This window comes from Acipenser ruthenus, chromosome 4 (genome assembly GCF_902713425.1).
Source record: "Acipenser ruthenus chromosome 4, fAciRut3.2 maternal haplotype, whole genome shotgun sequence".
In the NCBI taxonomy this organism is placed as follows: domain Eukaryota; kingdom Metazoa; phylum Chordata; class Actinopteri; order Acipenseriformes; family Acipenseridae; genus Acipenser; species Acipenser ruthenus.
In genome coordinates this window covers 15551890-15570486 of record NC_081192.1, presented here as the reverse complement: position 1 = coordinate 15570486, position 18597 = coordinate 15551890, and the positions used below count along the sequence as shown (strand labels likewise).

The window sequence follows — 18597 nt, the reverse complement described above, 5'->3', positions numbered from 1 at the left end:
AGATTCCTAATAGGCCTTCCTTGGGTGGAGCAGAACTGGAACAGCTGCAAATCCCTCCTTAGCTACTGCCTGTCTGTACCTGCTCCAAGGTCTGCAATACGCAGAATCCTCTGCAGTCTTTACAAGAAACACACTACCTTTGCTTTGTCCTACGTTGTCCATATCACAGCAATATATTTTTCAATGATATTGTGATATTTGTATTCACAAATCATAGGTAAATCAACTAGGTAATTACCTTTTTCAACTTTTCCTTGTCAATGAATGTTTCTTCTAAACATTGCAGTGTATCCAGATCATGCAACAGTGCTGGTGCTCTGAAAACCAGCATTGTGGCAGGAGGGAGCGATCCCTATAAGAGAAATTCTCATTTCTCCTGGCGAACTCTCCTGAGTAAATGTTGAGAAATGTATTCACCAGTTGATTTATGAAGTGTGATTAATATGTTTAAAAATATAATGCTGCTATACAGACAACACAGGACACAACAAAGGTAATATAATGCATTTCTTGTAAACGCTGCTCTCCAATTCGAAGGGTTTCTCTTCATTTGGGTTCAACCATCATCCCCCCATGAAATAGACTAATGCTCTCTTGATGCTGGTGACTTTGAACCATCGAACATCCTAAATCTCATTACCATTTAATTAAACCTATTAAATCTGGAGTTTGGTATTCATGCAGTTATCAACTGTAAAATGATTTTGTGTATCAAGACACTTTTCAAAAGAACTTTAAATTTGAATATTTGAAATATATATATATTTTTCATTTAGAGGGCATGTAACATGGGATAAGGACGCTGTGTTGCAGGGATTTAAAAAAAAACAACAGATTTGTGAATGGAAAATATTCTGGTTATATAAGTGTTCTGCTAGCAGAGTATGAATAAGCAGCAGCTCAGAGTTTTACAAAGTTGATTGTTGCAGAAAGCAGATTATTCGAAAGGAATAACACCTTGTTAATTAATTTTAAGCCAAAAGCATAGATTTCGGGTCACCTTCTTGTACACCTGTTGGTTTGCGCAAATGTAATGCTCCTGGGAAACTTCTAGAAAATCTGCTCTCATTGATACTCTTTTTCACTCTGGATGTTAGAAGAACATGTTCGGCCTTTTCAAATTTGAATTCCTTTACGTGTTCATAGTGAAGGCAAATACTAAAGTGTCATTTCAAAATACTGTATTCCTTCAAATTTTAGATGCAAACCAAATTTTCCATCCTCAATTTGAGGAAAAAATAAAAATCAAATAAAGATGCATTTACAAAGACACAACCTCAGTTACGCATGTAGAGGCAGTTTCGGCTGTTTTCTATCACACAGAGCATTACAGTTATGTGCTGCTTCTCATTTCCAGTCGAGATTACTTACACTTTTTTTTCTCCCTTTTTGTGAACTGTGGTATTGCTTAGCATGTTGAAAAATACGGGGGTCTAATCAGCATTTCCGATCTGTCCAAGCTGGTGCTGTTTGTTAGAACTGAGCCTCATAACGAAATGCTGAAATTAAAAGCTTTTCTTCAAATTCCTCAGGAAGCTAATGACGCTTCTGTGAAAATGGCTGCCTGTATGTCATGGATGATTCAAGATCAGGCAGTAAAGTTTTTGTTGGTCTTTTCTTGGGCAGTCAGTCACGCTCCTGTTTGTGTACTCAGGCAGTCACGTCTTTTGTTAGTGATTTTAACACACGCATCACTATACTAAAATTTAAGACTCAGGCCATTTTTGAGAAGAAAAAATGGGTTTAAAAAGTACATCCTAAATTTCAAGGAATATGGTAACTTGTGCTGCACAGCTACTGTATATGCCCCAAAGCTAATCTTTCTAGACAGCAGCTTGCTAAAAACTCAGTTGCACAGGTTGTGACTCTTAACAATATCATATGAGCGCCACTGGCTTCTAGTGAAGGATGGATTTTAAAATGCTTACTTTCATTTACAAAGACTTCCGTTCACAGGAGCTCTTCCAAGTCCACACCCCATGTAGTTCCATATAATGAGAGTATGATGATACTCTAATTATATTGGGTTAGGCCTTCTGCTATTACTGTGTGTTAGCATTGCAAGCATAGCAGAATACCATAGGACCGCTGCAGCAGTAGTATATTTGCATGAAAAACATATTAGTTGTGGATTGTAATCTTAAAGAATAGTTCAATAACAGAGCGGTCAGTTATTTCTGCATGGCTTACTTTCTGACCTTTGCCTCAGGATTTATTATCTTTTAGACAATTAGTAGAACCAAATGTGTTGAGCTGAACTAATTTCAGGAGACGCGTGCCTGGTCTTGATTTAGGTCAGGGCTCAGCGGGGAAATTGCACTGATTTTTCAAACAGCATGAAGTGCCTGAAAATATTCACCTCACCAGAGTGTGCAGTCTGACTTGTTGACTTTGTGTAATGAGCCACAGCTTCCAGCATTGCCAGTCAGCTCCTGATTCAAATTCCATTTATAGGGCCAATACAGTGGGCGAAAACAGGCGCAGATTTATAACAGTGCTCACTGCTACTTTTGCTTTTGTTTATTATCAATACATAACTTGAGACAATCCATGAATGCATATCCCTGACAACAGAGCTATAGAAGAGGTGCTTGTACTTCTTAATGTCCAAATAGTATGTACAGTATTTCACGCTTAGATTTTTGCCATACAGTATCTTCATAACCGCTTATCCTGTTTTCATGAGCTATGGCTTGGACACTCCTTAGTTTTTATGAATTGGTGCTTGGTTTGAGATGTCATGCTGTGTAGTGTGGATGTAGGTGATGGTGGCATTCACTTTCATGATACTGATACCTGTAGTGTGTTATTTAATGTCCTTGGCAGGCAGTATATATTTCACTGGCATAACTTGTTATATATCCCTAGTTGGTTCATGTTACTATGACCTAACTAAAACTTCCCACAGGAGGCAACAGGAATCATATAGATGTGTTTTTATAATTTCATATAGCGCCTTTCATAGTGGACCACCATCACAAAGTGCTTTACAAGATAGTGAGGAACAATGCATAATACATTACATACAGGGCATAGTACATTAAATACAGCAGTAAAGTAAACAATGCAAATACATTAAATATAGGCATAACAGATTAAATAAAAGGCTAGGATGTGAATTCTAAACACTGTGGATGCGTGTGTCAAGCAGAATTAAATGAATAAGATGGAGTGAAAAACCTGGAATAGCAATTTAGACAACAGCTAATAACAGACATCAGGCTTAGAGAGCATTAAAAGCAAGAGAGAACAAGTGGGTCTTGAGAGTTGATTTGAAGCGAGCGACTGTGGGAGCTACACACACTAAAGCTGGGAGAGAGTTCCATAGTATCGGGGCCATGAAGCTAGTTGGCACTGAAAATAGGAGTGGTTTTTTTTTAATCTCATTGTACATGTGTATAGTGACAATAAAGGCATTCAATTCAAAAAATAAAAGAGCGCTCTCCGAGTGTGGCGCGCTTTTGCTTGGGTATAACAAGCAGGGCTGAGTCAGAGGACCTCAGCTTGCGGGCAGGGACATAGCGGGTAAGCAAGTTGGAGAGATGGACCTGTGTGTTGAGGGGCCTTGCAGGCAAGCAGGATAATTTTGAAAGTAATCCTGAAGTTAACAGATAGCCAGGGGGTAAGACAGGGGGTAATGTGATCATGTTTTTTACATCTGGTAAGGATCCTAGCAGTGGCATTTTGAACCAGCTGCAGTCGGTTTATGGCGCGTGACGGAAGACCACCGTAGAGAGAGTTGCAGTAGTCGATTTGAGAGGAGGTGAATGCATGACAGAGTATCTCTGCATCCGGGGGGGGGTGGGTGGGGAGGTAGGGATGGACCTTTGAGATGTTTCAGAGGTGGTAGAAGGAGGATTTGACTAGAGAGGAGATTTGGGCATCAAAGGAGAGGTTACTATCTAGAAGTACACCAAGGCTTCATACAGTGGGGGAAGGCAGCAGCAGACAGTTTCCAAGGTTGAAGGCAGCAATATTGAGATTCTTGAGTTGAGTTTTCGATCCTACTAGAAGAAGTTCACATTTGTTGGTGTTGAGCTGAAGAAAATTGGCAGACATCCAGGCCTCGATGTCTTGGATGCAAGCTGAGAGCCGGACCATGGCAGAGGGACTTCCAGGGTCTAGGTTTAGGTAGATCTGGGTGTCATCTGCATAGGAGTGAAACATGAGGCTATGTTGGTGGATAAGGTGACCCAAGGGAAGCATGTAGATGTTTAAGAGAAGAGGCCTGAGAATAGATCCTTGGGGGACACCGCGTGTGACCAGGTTTGCCTCAGCACTGCTTCCATCATAGAAAACAGACTGTATGCATCCAGATAGGCAAGAGGACAGCCAGGAGAAGTAACCCATGACAGGGTGTGCGGTAAGACAGTTATCACCGCACACCCTGGGTACGTTGTGAGGCACGAGGCCTTCAACCACCCAGGAAGTTTTATAAATATATTTATGACACAGCTTGGAAAAATAACAACCTCTGATCAGTTAAACAGCATCACATGACCATGCGTATGTAGAGCGTATAGCACAGCTTGCATACTAATGAGCTGCGTCACACTGAATAAATCACTACGCACTACTGCATTCTAAATTCCATGACAAACTGCCATTTTATTTGTTATTAGTTACAAAACCACAGCCAAAAATGAGTGACATTTCACCTATTTCCTTTAATATATTTGGGGATGAAACTCCACATAGCTGGTACAACACCAACTTTCTGAGTGAAGACAGCAGTCCGTCTGAAAAAAATAAGTGCACCAGCAAGAGTAGACACACAACAGTGTGATGAGGAACAGCTAAAGGAAACAGAAGAAAACAAAGATGTATACATAATAAACGTTTCTGGTTTTGTCTTAATTTAAAATGTGTTTTAATTATTTTAATTATTTTTCTACCCACAAATGACAGGTAGCCGTGTTAAACGCAGTATAAACCACTTTGGGCCGTGCGGTTCCGTTGGTATAACACCACCCCAGGCGTGGTATATATCATGGGAACCGCACGACCCGGCGTGGTTTATACCTTACATATATAGTCGTGTTTGTGACAGTCTTCTACTGTAAAGCGAAAAAGGATAAACCAGAAATACCATGAAACATAATTCAGAAAGGGAAATGCACATATCTGTTATCTCACACTACATAGCTCCAGGAATCTACCGGTGAATTTTTAATAATAGTGTTTTTTTATATTGTTTATAAACAAATTCTGTACAATTTTTAATTTAACAATTCAAGATTAATGAGATCTAATCAACAAGCGAAAAGCTTGGGTCATTCAGTGTACAAGTAATTTTGGAACCAAAAATTAAACGAATTTCTGAACAAAGAAATTATGATACATATGACACTTTCCATAGTAATTGTTTAAACTAGTTTAGTGCACATGTTTAAGTGCTATAAATATCCTGCTTAACCATTTTCATGTAATTATGGGATTTATGCAATGTTTGTTTTTATTTGGTGCCTGCATGTTTGTGTCACTTTGTACAGTAACAAGTGTGTATTTTAAAATCATCATCTTTCTGTGTCTTAACATAATCTTTTCTAATAAGATTCATTTTAAACCTCTTCATAACCAATCGGTTTAAAAGGTTCTCCAGAGTAAGCTTATGTGTTTTTTTTACTATTAATTATGAGACTTGCTCTTTCATAAACTTTAAGCTGCTTTTTATTAAACTGTTTAAAACATTATGTTTCTTGTGCTACTTGTTGCAAATAGAGCAGGAAACAGAAAACTGCCAAAGCTTAGATAAAAATAAATGCTTCTGATTCAGCTGACATTTAAGGATTAATGGCCTATTATACAAGATGTAAAAACATTATTTTTAAACTTGATCATAATCAGGACCTCAGTGTCGATTTTTGAGAAACTACAGTAGCCTTCCTGTGACCTTATTAAAAAAAGACCTTTTTTGTTGCACTAAGAAAGGGTATATTATTCATAAAAATTAGGTGAAACTTTGCATGGACATTTACGAATGGAGCTTCACTGTTTCACAGCACTGACACTTTATTGACAGAGCTAATGAATGCAGTACCTTCATACCTTGGGAGCCACATTGTTCTGGTTTTGACTGAACTACTTTTTCATGGAACTGACACATGTAATGCACTGTATTCTTTTTTTGCTGTTGCTGGGGATGTGTTTAATAATATAATATACTATACAGTAGTCTCCACGTATAGGAACATCTCCTAAGAGAACACTTCGCTTAAAAGAACACATTTTTGGCACTGATAGCGATTCTTTGCTGTTTTGTAACCTGATAACTCATCATCATCAAACTGAAATTCAAATGGTCTATTCAATCATTTCAAAACTGACTTTTCATCGCGAGAGTAATCTGGAGCTGCTGCTGTGTGTAGGAGTGCTGTGTTAATAACCATTGTGTTCAAATGCATTCTCGTATTCATAATTCCTGTTACAGCCACTGCTGCATATTTACCATATAAGGGTGCTTTGTTAATTTAGTTGGTCAGTTAGTTTATTATTATAGTTTATTAACATACGCTTGCCTATTGCTTTTCTCTTACTTATTCTGTTAATTTCATGTGTTGATGCATGTGTGCCATGACATAACTAATAAATGCATTTGTATTCACTGATTCACATTGTGATTGGCCTTGGTATATTGTGTCCGGTGGCTCTGAAATTCAGTCCCGTGCGAATCGTCCATTTCGTTTTACCCCAGATAATTTTTCCTGCGGTGCGCCACTTGTTTTACAGGGCATCAAGACCTACTGTAAAATTTCAAACTCACTCGTCGTGTGTATTTTTAGTCCATGTCAGTGTTATGGTAGAATTAATGTCAGTATTTGCGAGTTATTCGCCTCAACGCTTTAAAAATGGATGCTTTCAACGGCACGTTTGAAAGCTTTTTTGGGTGTGAATCAGCAAGAGAACAAACATTTGTTCGACAAACATTTCAGAAAAGAAGAAAAATTAAGAGACGATCGTATCGGTCTCTACTGATGCTGCAAAGTGCTTCCATCTTCACTGTACTTGGTAAGTTTTGCAATTTTATTTTCAATGTCGTTATTTTTTTCATAATCTTATTTGTTTAGGGAAAATGATAGAAAAAATAGATTTCAAATTGAGTTAACTGTATACAGAAAACTAAAGATTATTATTATTATTATCATTATTATTATTTATTCATTTGGTTGACACCTAACTTTATCCAAGGACACTTGCAGGCTTCAAAATACAATGCAATATACGTATATACATCAGTATACAGTGTAATATGTTATATAGCCTATATATGTTATTATTATAAATATTACTGTATTATTGTTGTATACGTTTCTTCATGTGTCCAGTGTTTGGTTTTTTTTGCCTCTGCCAGTTCGCTTTTGGCCTCCATTTTTGCATTGTTTTACATCCGGTTAACTGTTCACAGATGACGTGCAAAAGCGCCTCTTCTCGCAACAGTTTTGCATTGAATTAATAAAAAAGTTACTGACTTTTCTGGTCCACGTCTGGGAGGTTACAGGACCTCGTCTGCTTTTGAGGACACCCCATTTTTTAGTCCCATGCGAATAGTACTATAGAGAACACTTCGATTAACACAGGACTAAAAATCAGATGTCCTCAGAGTTGGTTGAAAGCAGAGGATATCTAGTAACCTCCCAGACGTGGATTAGTTTTTATCAAGGAAAGTCGGTAAATCCTAAATAAAATGCGATGTTGTGGCCAGAGAAGGCGCTTTTCTGCATGATTTGTAAACAATGAACCAGGTGTAATAACTCATTTTGTTGTACCTTCTTTTTCAAAGGCTAGACTAACCATTTTGTCCATTTTGAGTGATATGAATTTCCATACATATCCTCAAATGCAACGTTCAAAGCATCCAATTTTTAAGAGTCGCCAATTATGTTTTGTAATTTTTCCCGGCCCCAATTTGGTTATGCCCAATCATTGCGTTTTACTGAACTGCAGAATCTCAGGACAGAATGATCATAGCAATTTTATTATATTATGGTTTATTGTAAAGGCTGGTATTGCTTTGAGGCAAATACCCTGGGAATGCTGTATCACTTCTAACATAACACTGACATGGTTGATTCGCATGGGAGTAAAAAGACACAGGATGACTGAGTTTGAAATTTTACAGAAGGTCCCGATGTCCTGTAAAAAAACTGAGAAAACTATCTGAGATAAAAGTAAATGGACGGTTCGCACAGGATAAATGTCACCGATGTCGGTACAAATTCTGAAACCACCTGTTTATGTGCGAATCAGGCTTTAGATGCCCGAGGGGTGTTTTCTTAGCCACAAACTACTGTAATATAATGATGGACCTATACCCTGCTGGGACGAGCCACAGCCAGATTTTATTATACATTATTTTAAGCACCAGGGAATCCTCCTGGATTGCATCATCCATTCATTTTGCAGGGATTAGCTCAGGATAACCAGGGATACATGGTTTATGGTTTATGGTTTATGGGTAATTCCCCAGTGCTGTACAATGTTCTAAAAATCTGTCTTATCCTGGGACAGGTTAATCAAATCAACCAGTAATACACAAGAAGGCCATGGAACTTTTCCCAGAGCCACAATCTTGGCAACAGTCATGTGAACTAGGCTAGAGTTAATCTTGTATTTATCGCTCGAAAAGGAATTTATTCCTCCGAATTCAAGTGTTTGAAATATTTAGAATGTGATTTTATCTTGATTGAATGTTCCGCAAGCCCTTTTTCTTTTTCTCTTATGGTAAGAACCATGCAAAGCATTTAAGAAAAATATTGCCAGTTCATTATATAAAAGTAGAAGGATTTCTGTGTTTGGTGCCCTTGGAATGTTGGCAAAAGTAATCCTAAAACTGTTGTATAAACACAAAGTCAGACAGACACAAAACAAAAGCTAGACAATTCTGGCAGGTTCTCTGAGGTCAGTGTAATCAGTTTAACCAATACAAGCTTTTGCCTAAGCCTCAGTGGCATTTATTTTGGGTTTGTTTTCCCCAGTTCATGGCTGTAATATTCCATGTTGTGTTGTCAACAGCCTGCTGCTCAGCTGCTTTGGAGAAGCCCTGCTTGTTTACTCGAAATGAAGTCCTGCAGAGAGATGAAAGAGGGCACACACAGAAGACCAAAGCCAACTTTTCCGTTCAGATATTTAGCAAATTTAATGCTAAGAATGGCAAAGGCTAGTGGGGATTTTATATACCTGAACTAGTGTGTGATTTTCCTTTGGGCACAAGATAAGGGGACTGTGCACTGTGATCAGAGAGGAACTGTTAAATATATATTATATTATGGTTTATTGTAAAAATTATAATTTTGTTTCCTGACAGACCTCTGTGTGAAACCTGCCTAATCTTACCTTCTCACACAGAATGCATTTAGAGGCCAGACACCGGAAGTGCTTCCTCACTGCTAGTTGCCCTGATCTTTAATAAGCTTTCGTGGGTAAACAGGAGAGAGGGAGTGGGTTACGTTAACACAAACAATGAAGGGAACTGAAGAAGGGGCCTAACTGTTTAGCAGTTTGTGTGATTGCTTATTTGGAATATTTTCAGCCTTTTTTCCCTTTTGTTTTCTCAAATTCTTATTATGATAAACATCTTGTCTCTACAGTAGCTTCATGCAAACCAGAGAAAACAAAAGATAAGAAAAAAAAATTATAATCACAATAAAAAACACCGGGACACAAAAGGCCATGTTGTAGTTTAACCCATGTACCCGTGTTCAGCTTAGCATTCAAATGGAGGGGACTGCTATGAACTTCACACCTTGAGGAATGCTTGCTCACAAAAAGGCAGACTTTTTTTTTTCTCTCCTGTCCATCCATGTTAGTAAATGTTAGTTTGTAGCTCCTTACCATGCTGAATTCAACCCACCGCCTCCTTTTATCTTCAGAACAGGGAGCAATATCTTACTGCAGTAGTGTTCTATTAAATTAGTATTTCTGTACAAGTAAGAGTTTGTGTAATAACTCATACTTGCACTAGTGCATTTTCAACTTGAGGTTGTCCAGCAGTCTGAAACCAAAAAATGTAAACATTTCAAAACTTCAGGAGTTGCACTAGTGTAAATATAGTCATAAGAAGTCATTGTATTAAGAATACTGTATTATGTTAACAAGGTAATATTTTCTCATATACTGTATAAACCAAAGTCATTGTTTTCTAAAAAAAAAACAAAAAAAACTTTTTTTTACACTTTCTTTCATGTGCAGACAAAATAACATGTCTACAAAACGTTAGATTTGATCAAAACTGACTTTGTAATTCCAGGTCAAATAAAAAAAAATATATTTCTAGCAAGAATTTCTCCCTTGTAATTCTGTGCTGTGTTTTGTTTACCTCATTGCAATACCAACTATCCTTAATGCACAATAATTGTTTGATCATGTAGAAGACTCTGCACCCAGTTTAATTAACTTTAAGAAATTGAAGAGAAATGAAAAATGGCTTAACCCTTTTTAACCTAGCTTCTGTAAAAGTTCACTGAATTGAGCCCTCTGTCTTGAACACCACTATATAAATATACTGCAATGCCCTCTGTCTGGCAATAGGTTCAAGTTCAACGTTTTCTAGTAGGCAAGCAAGAATGAAGACAAATCACATTTGTTTTGTTCTAATTAATCTCCATAATGTTTTTTAAAGTTTCCGATTAAAAAAAAAAAATAGTAAAATGGTGTCGTCGTCCCCCTCCCCCAAGAAAAAGGTCCTCCCACTGTGCAGAATATACTGTACACTGCATTAACGTTATTCTAGTAAGTTATTTACATGCCATCGACAGGGTTAATGTTGTTGTGTGGCAAGCCTTTTATGCCTCAAGATACATGTAAAAATGGAAGTGCGGAATACAGACGGACAGAACTACAGAGACCTCCATATATATCCCGAAAATATAATAGTGTCAATAACTTTAATCCAGTGTCATCCCCATTGAATAGGCAGTTATCCACATATAGGGAATAATGTAATGTGTGACATATCTACTGAACTGGCAGACAGACGACCGCCTCCACTTTCATTCCCAGCGGGTGATAATAATACCTATATATCAAGGTTCAGTTCTACTTAATTACTGACTCTGTAGTTTCAGGTGGATTTCTAGTGCAGTCTACACAAATAAATTAGTTGAGGTAACAGAACAATAAGACTGGCTTTGAACTGTGGTCTCTGTAGCTGTTGTTTTTCTTCTTGTATTTAATGAGAAAGAAAACCACCAATGCAGACTATTGGAAAGCTGAGACTAGTTTTTGGATTAAAGTTGTGGGTATTACTGTTGTTGTTTTGTTTTTTTTTTTAACTAAATTTCACTTTATAACGGAAAATTGAGAAATGCTGTTGTCTCTTTGGTCACTACATGTATGTGCCATGTTAAGTTCTCTATCTATGCTATACTTAATAATGCATATATGTTTATTTATTTTGTCTCAATTTCTCGTACCCCATAGAGTTTGCATAAACAGTTACATTAAAACACTGTGCCCACAGGATATAATGTGTTTTGGAGCTGCTCAACCACTGGCTCCAGACACGCACAATGCAGACAAGCAGCGTGGGAGCTTTCCCTCAAAGCACTGCAAGCGCATCTGAGCCCTGACCTGATCAGCCTGTCAGTCCTGGGCCTCCAGAGGTGAAAGCCATGAAAGGCTTGTGAAGCAGCTCTAATCACGTTGATCTTTTTTTTTTTTTTGCAGCACACAAGGGACCATGTGAGGAAGGTATTGAATGAGATCCAGGTTCTTCTCTATTCTAATCTTTAGATGCATATTGTTTTGGTATTCACTTATTACCAAAAATTACATTCTGCCTGCTGGATGTCCATTCCAGCAAAAAAAACATACAGTGAAAAAGCTTTTTTATTTCTTGTGGAAGCCTGAAAGCAAGGCAGTGGGAGGTTGACACCCGTTTTGGAGCTGCAATAAAAGTGCGCTTGTTCTGCCTAAACTTTGTATAAATTAGAATTACTTTCACTAAATGCATTCATTGTTTTCAATAACATTTTATCTCTTTAAAGGCGTTCCCTGTGTGGGAATGAGAATGTACAGTAACCCTGGCACCTGTCCAAGCAACTACAGCTATCAGGCCTAGCAGTCAGTTGCATTGACGGTGGAATGAATCCATTTTCTTACCCTTAATTATCTGAAAATTGTCCAGTTTTCACTACCCAGATTATCATGGTTTAGTTTTTTGTTATTATTATTTTTGAATATGTTTTCTTAACTTTTAAAACTCCATGCATGTTTTGCCCCCTGTGTAGTTGAAACAATCTTATTTAAGCAATAGAACCCTGAAGAATAGGGCTTTACTGTATGGTAAGGCCAGCCTTGTGCTGTTAAATACATAACGAGACGGGCCTTAACAGACAGTAAAGCCCTATTCTTCAGGGTTCTATTGCTATTAGAAAATGGCTGCGTTAAAAATAAAAAATAAAAACATTAAAAGTTTTTCTGTTTGTTTTTTTTTTATTGTGATTTTATGCAGCACTAAATTTTGTTACTAATGAATACAAACATTTTCCTCAATATTACATGAGTAATGCAGTTTGCTCAGAATTCCATATGTGGTCTGGTAGCCTTCAGACTTCAGTATCCAAGTTGCATCCATGTTGCATCGTGGGTATTTCCAATAGCCTAAATAATAATCCAACCCTAAAAAATAAATAAATCTGCTTAAATGCAGCTGTTCAGTTCAGGTTCCTCACACACAAAAGCGAACATGGTTGTGAACTGTTTGTTTTCATCGATCTCTTAATGTTTTAAATATGTAAAATAATAAAAGTAGTCTGCAAGTAACTTCATTTTTTTGTTAGGATATGAGTGCACGTTTGTGTATTTGTGAAAGTAACTGGTCTGCGTCCAGTTGTTTGATTTTAACAGCTTGTCGTTCAAACCGGAGATTAGCTGCTATTGCTGTTGTGGTTACTGTATTGCCTCTGACAGCAAACACTCTCAATTGTTTTTTTGTTTTTTTTAATTATACTAAATTTAAATAGATAGTTTGAACGTATAGGAGGTTGAGGAAGCAGACAGTCTACATTGACAGACAACATTCAAAGGACATGTAGGAGAACAACTATTTTCTTTCACCCAGCAGAAAAAAGGTAAAATGCATAAATGAATACTGTATTCACGTGTTTTCTGGCGGATTGATTTGGAAGAGAGTTTAAACATAGTTTGAACGATAGCATTTGAGGTACCAGATTAGGGACATATTGACCAAATAGGTTAAAGGAAATCACTGCTGCATTTTCTAATTTACAATAAAGTGACACTGTCCAGCTCAGAGAGCATTGGGGGCTATACTGACAGACTAGTGTGAAGGAGAGAAATCAGAGGACAATATTTAGCAGACAACAGCATTGTGAGCAACACACAGCTACTGACATGTACTGCGGTACTGTAATGCAATACCAGGGCATATTTGTACTTTGCTAGTGATATGCCAAGTTTATACCATAATTCTACCAATGGCTTATACTATTGTAGCCTCTTTCTGGTCTACTATTTCCCATCAGTACAGAACCATTACAATATTTTGTGAAGGGGGGCAATGACAGGATATAAAAACATATCACAATGTCCATTCCAGATTGTGGTCATGTCTTCTCATTGTTTGTTTAATCCATCATTTTCCTACCAAAAATCTCCACCCGATATTAGCTGTAAGTAAACACAGATGAAGAGAGGACCAGACGCTTGTTTGCAGTTAGCCAGAGGAGCCTGTGAAGGATGAGACTTCTAAAAATAGCATCCAAGGACAGTAAATAATTAGGTAAAATGGTTCAGTGAGTAGTTTTAAGGACAAATTCACTTGATAGTCAGAGTTGTAAGGGTTAAAACATGTTCTGGTCACATATTTGGGCTAGAAGTTACATTATTATGCATTTCAAGGGAAAAAGCACTTTGGTGCCAAACTCTTTGGAATGTTCTTGATTTTTTTCTCGATGCAGACAAGGCAGTGAACAATACACTGTCAACAAAACTTTAATTCAGTTAAAGCTACTGTTTTTTTTTTTACAGTGTGGGTTTGAAGTGAATAAAACTTGCCAAAATAAAACTACAGCATGCTGAATTTGCTTTAAACTTTTGTTTTGCTTAGCCAATTGCCAATGGTATGTGTAACGTGTATTGGAGTTGGGGGCACTCGTGATAATACAGGGCCAGGAAAGCACCAGGAATTACAGTTGTCAAATGGTGTTCAAAAATGAATAGACCAGCGGTATAGCTGTATCTTGTGTCGCTATATTTTGTAAGTATATTTAGGAATTTCGTTATAATCCACAAATTTTACTGATTATATCAACTTAATAAAGTGCAATTAGTTCTGTTGAAGGGGAAAAAATGTGGTTTAAAAAATACGATTTGCCAAAGATATCCCGTTTAAGGATAGTTTAGTGCTTAAAAAAAAAGAAGCTATGTGAGTGCAACGAGAGCTGTAGTATGTATGTTACAGCTATATTTAGTTTTACTATATTTTTGTAAATAAGTTTAATTTATTAGTTTAATTAATTTTTTATTCTTCACATTTCTTTTCAAGGACAAGGATGAGAAATTTGGTAGAATTTTGTGTTTTTGAGTGTGTGTACCGTACCCATTTGCTTCAAATCAAAATTCGGGCATAAACGTTCTCATTTCTGACGCACAACTCCAGATCTTCCTGAACACTTCTATCTGCCCACAGAGAAACTAGAGCCTGCACTCCCTCAGCGTCCCAAGGCTGTACTTTTCTCTCATCACACTCGCTGCCCGCCATGTTGCTTGTTGTTGCTTGTTGTTGTTTGTCTTTGCGTGTACTGAGTGTACTGACTGATGAAACGTAATGATGAAAATCCTTAAACCCGCCCATGGCCCGGCTTGGCTCCGATGGCTTGTGAGGCCAGTGGAGAATCACCCATACCCGTACCGTACCGAGCCCTCACGGGTCGGATGTGCCAGTGGAGAAGGGGTAAAAATCTCCATGCTGGACTCATTGAGTTAGATTTAAGTTAAAAAAAATGCACTCCAATCTATAACTCAGACAGAAAAGGATTCTCAATGAGAAGGAGACTAGATTGTATCTCAGTCCAGGCAATTACAGCTGTTGGCACTTCCACTGAATGGTATTCTCCTTTCTAGATAAACGGCTTGGCACGCCCACAATTAATATCTGTCTGTATGCCAGCTACCTTTAAAGCAAAGATAACTGAAATGTGTTTACCCCATACCTGTTATAATGCTATCCATGTGGCGTCGCATTAAGGCCCACTTGATCCTTTAATGTTACTTTAAATGCCTGTATTGCTTCCTGATTTACCTAAAGAAAGGGTTGGCAGTGGGTCTAATGAAATTTCAGAGGAGGTTACTGCTGGGTCACTGAACAAACTTATTTGGGTGGGGATTACCTGGAAGTGCAAAGTAAATCATACAAAGCTTGCTGTGCTTACACGTTGTTGCTTTGTCCAGAGACAAATGCTCCAGTAACATTCACACTTCCACGAGCATCTACAATATGAATAAACCTAATCACAACCTTGAATCACAATTCTACCCCCAACATTCTCTCTCATCCTATCCTTAAATCTCACACAGAATATTCTCTATACAGTATAACAGATGCTGTTCAAGTGTGGATGTTCTTGAGAACCTTTAGAACTGGACAACTGGATAACTTGCTGCTTACTCCGTCGCTGATCAAGCCATACTTTATGTTTTAAGCAGCTTTGGTACTGATGTCAAGGCAAGAATAGGTTTTAGTACAAAACCAAAGGTCAAGCAATGTAATGATCAATTTCATGATTTTGTTGGCTCTATGGCTTTTTTTGGTAATACAGTAGTCTCCGTGTACAGGAACAATTTTTTCCATTGTAAATGCTCTGCCTAAAGGAACAGGAACTTTAAAGAACACCTTTTTGGCACCGCTGACCATTGGTTCACAACTGATACAGTACTGGTTTGTAACCTGATAGCTCATCATACTTTAATTCAAATGGTTTATTCAATCTTTTCAAATGTGACTTGTCATCACGAGTGTCTTGAGGCACAGTGATTGATTTATTCAATCTTTCCAGAGCCGCCTTCATATCATTGGCTCGTTTTCTATTCTGATTTCCACGAGTGTACCTCATCGCTACCAAATGACATGTAAACAAGCAACGAAACACGTCTCTGTTTCTCTTGTTACAAAAAGTTGGAAATTGTTCGAGCTCCTGAAAAAAACTTGAATCAGACACAAGTCGCTGAGCAATTTAGTGTTTTTCTTTCTGGTGAGTTGCTTCACCAGTCTGTTAAATAATGTTGTGCATGTCTTGAATATTGCTTCTTTTCAGGTATTCATAATTAACCTAGAGCTGCTGCTGCTGCATTTAACGTGTGTGGGGGTGCTGTGTTAATTTAGTTTGACAGTTTGTTTATTAATGTATAGTTTGTCTGTTACTTTATTATTATAGTTTATTAACATACACTTGCCTATTGCTTTTCTCTTACTTATTTTATTCATTTCATATGTTGATGCGCAATGCGTCTTGACAAGTAATAAATATTTATGTATTGATTCATATTGTGTCTGATGGTCAACTCCATCTGAGCGCACACTTCAGTTAAGAGAACACTTCGCTTGCTTCCCAAGGGGTGTTCTCTTAGCCGGTGACTACTGTATAAGTAAACTAGAAATGGAGAGTTTCTCAGTAGCATCATCTTGTATGAACTATCAGATGGAACCGTTTATAAGCATGAAGTAAAATGGAAATTGCATCATTGATATATCCAGAGGCTAAGAACAATATGGCAGTGAACAGGTTCATTTCTACTGGACAGCACCTGGAATGGAACCTAATCATAATCATATAAAGTCAGTAGTCTGTATTATTAGGTTAAAATGGTTTGTTTGGTCAGAGGTTAAAAGACTTTTGGCACACACACAAAATAAAGTTCTCAAAAAGAATTCTCCCGCAGTACTTTTCCTGGCCTGCATCCATGGAGGTGCTGTTTCCCACTTCTTGACACCATGTCATGGAAAGGCTTTGTGGTGACGTCAGACCAGGAAGAGACACACACATTTCTATGAGGCATGAAGAGCTGCTGCGCATGTTTATTACAAATCAAACATAGACAGAACAAAACAACACAAACCAAAAGGCACAACGGCCAAAACAAAAGACAATGAACAACAAACAAGTATCGTGCTGGTTTTGACCCAGCGTGCGTAGCAATTGTTATTTGTTTATAAATCTGTCTCTATCAAGTACCTCCTCTCCATACACCGAACAACCCAGAGTGAGAGATTTCCACCTCTTTTATGCAGCTGTGGCCCAGGCACAGTCTGCACGTAAACTGCTTTGGTAGGGAAGGCAATCAGTCCTTCCCTGCTGACCTAAAACATTCACTTTAAATAATAATAACACAAAACATAAAATAGCACAGGGACTGGGTGTACCCCATCACAAGGAATATATATATATATATATATATATATATATATATATATATATATATATATATATATATATATATATATATATATATATATATATATATATATATATATATATATATATATATATATATATATATATATATACACATATACATACATACATACATACAGTGCCTTGCAAAAGTATTCATGATGAATTCTCTCATATTACTGAGCATCCCCACCACCATACTTCACTGTAGGGATGGTGTGTCTTGAGGCATGGGCAGTGTTAGGTTTGCGCCACACATAGCACTTTGAGTTTTGGCCAAAAAGCTTTATCTTGGTCTCATCTGACCAGAAAACCTTTTCCCACATCGCAGCTGGGTCACTCTCATGCTTTCTGGCAAACTCCTGATGTGCTTTCAGATGGTACTTTTTGAGTAACAGCTTCTTTCTTGCCACCTTCCCATACAGGCCAGTGTTATGCAGAGCTCTTGATATGGTTGACTGGTGCACAATTACTCCACTCCCAGCCACTGAACTCTGTAGCTCCTTCAAAGTGATTGTTGGCCTCTCCGTGGCTTCTCTCACAAGTCTCCTTCTTGTTTGAGCGCTGAGTTTTGAGGGACGGCCTATTCTTGGCAGTGCCTGGGTGGTGTGATGCAGCTTCCACTTCCTGATTATTGATCCAACTGTGCTCACTTGGATATCATTTTGTACCCTTTCCCTAATCTATGCATTTGTATTACTTTATCTCTAACTTCTGTAGAATGCTCTTTGGTCTTCATTTTCCTTCAGATTCACAGCCTGACCAATGATCCTTCAACAGTGGGGTTTTTATCCAGAAAATGTGACAGCAACTTTAATGGTTCACAGGTGGAGGCCAATGGTAAGGTAATTGTGTCCTCGTTAGGGCAATTTCTTTCATCGGTGTAAACTGGGAGCTTCCACAGCACAGGAGTTGAATACTTATGCAAGCAAGATATTTCAGTTTTTTTATTTTTCTTAAAAATATTTCCCAACATAAAACCAATGTCACCTTACAATAATTGATTTTGAGTTTCAGTGTTTTAAAATAAAATACCAAACAGAACGAAATTTCAATGTACCATTTGTAATTCAGTAATATGAGAGAATTGGTCAGGGGTCTGAATACTTTTGCAAGGCACTGTATATATATTCTGTACTGTACATGGATTTTTAATGTAAAGTTCTACACTTATTTATGATATTAA

General features: G+C 37.6%; 1 protein-coding gene across 4 annotated transcripts in view; it reads left to right on the top strand.

Moving 5' to 3' along the window:
• The window catches only part of LOC117400443 (transmembrane protein 241-like), a 32587-nt gene extending 20197 nt beyond the window's left edge, over nt 1-12390 (top strand). For 2 of the 4 annotated variants that reach the window (XM_034920579.2, XM_034920580.2), the window contains one exon: nt 9013-11658. In XM_034920579.2, coding sequence (XP_034776470.1) covers nt 9013-9186 — 174 coding nt within the window. In that variant the 3' untranslated portion in view covers nt 9187-11658. The other 2 variants (XM_034920582.2, XM_034920581.2) reach the window with 2 other exon arrangements.
• The last annotated feature ends 6207 nt before the right edge of the window (nt 12391-18597 follow it).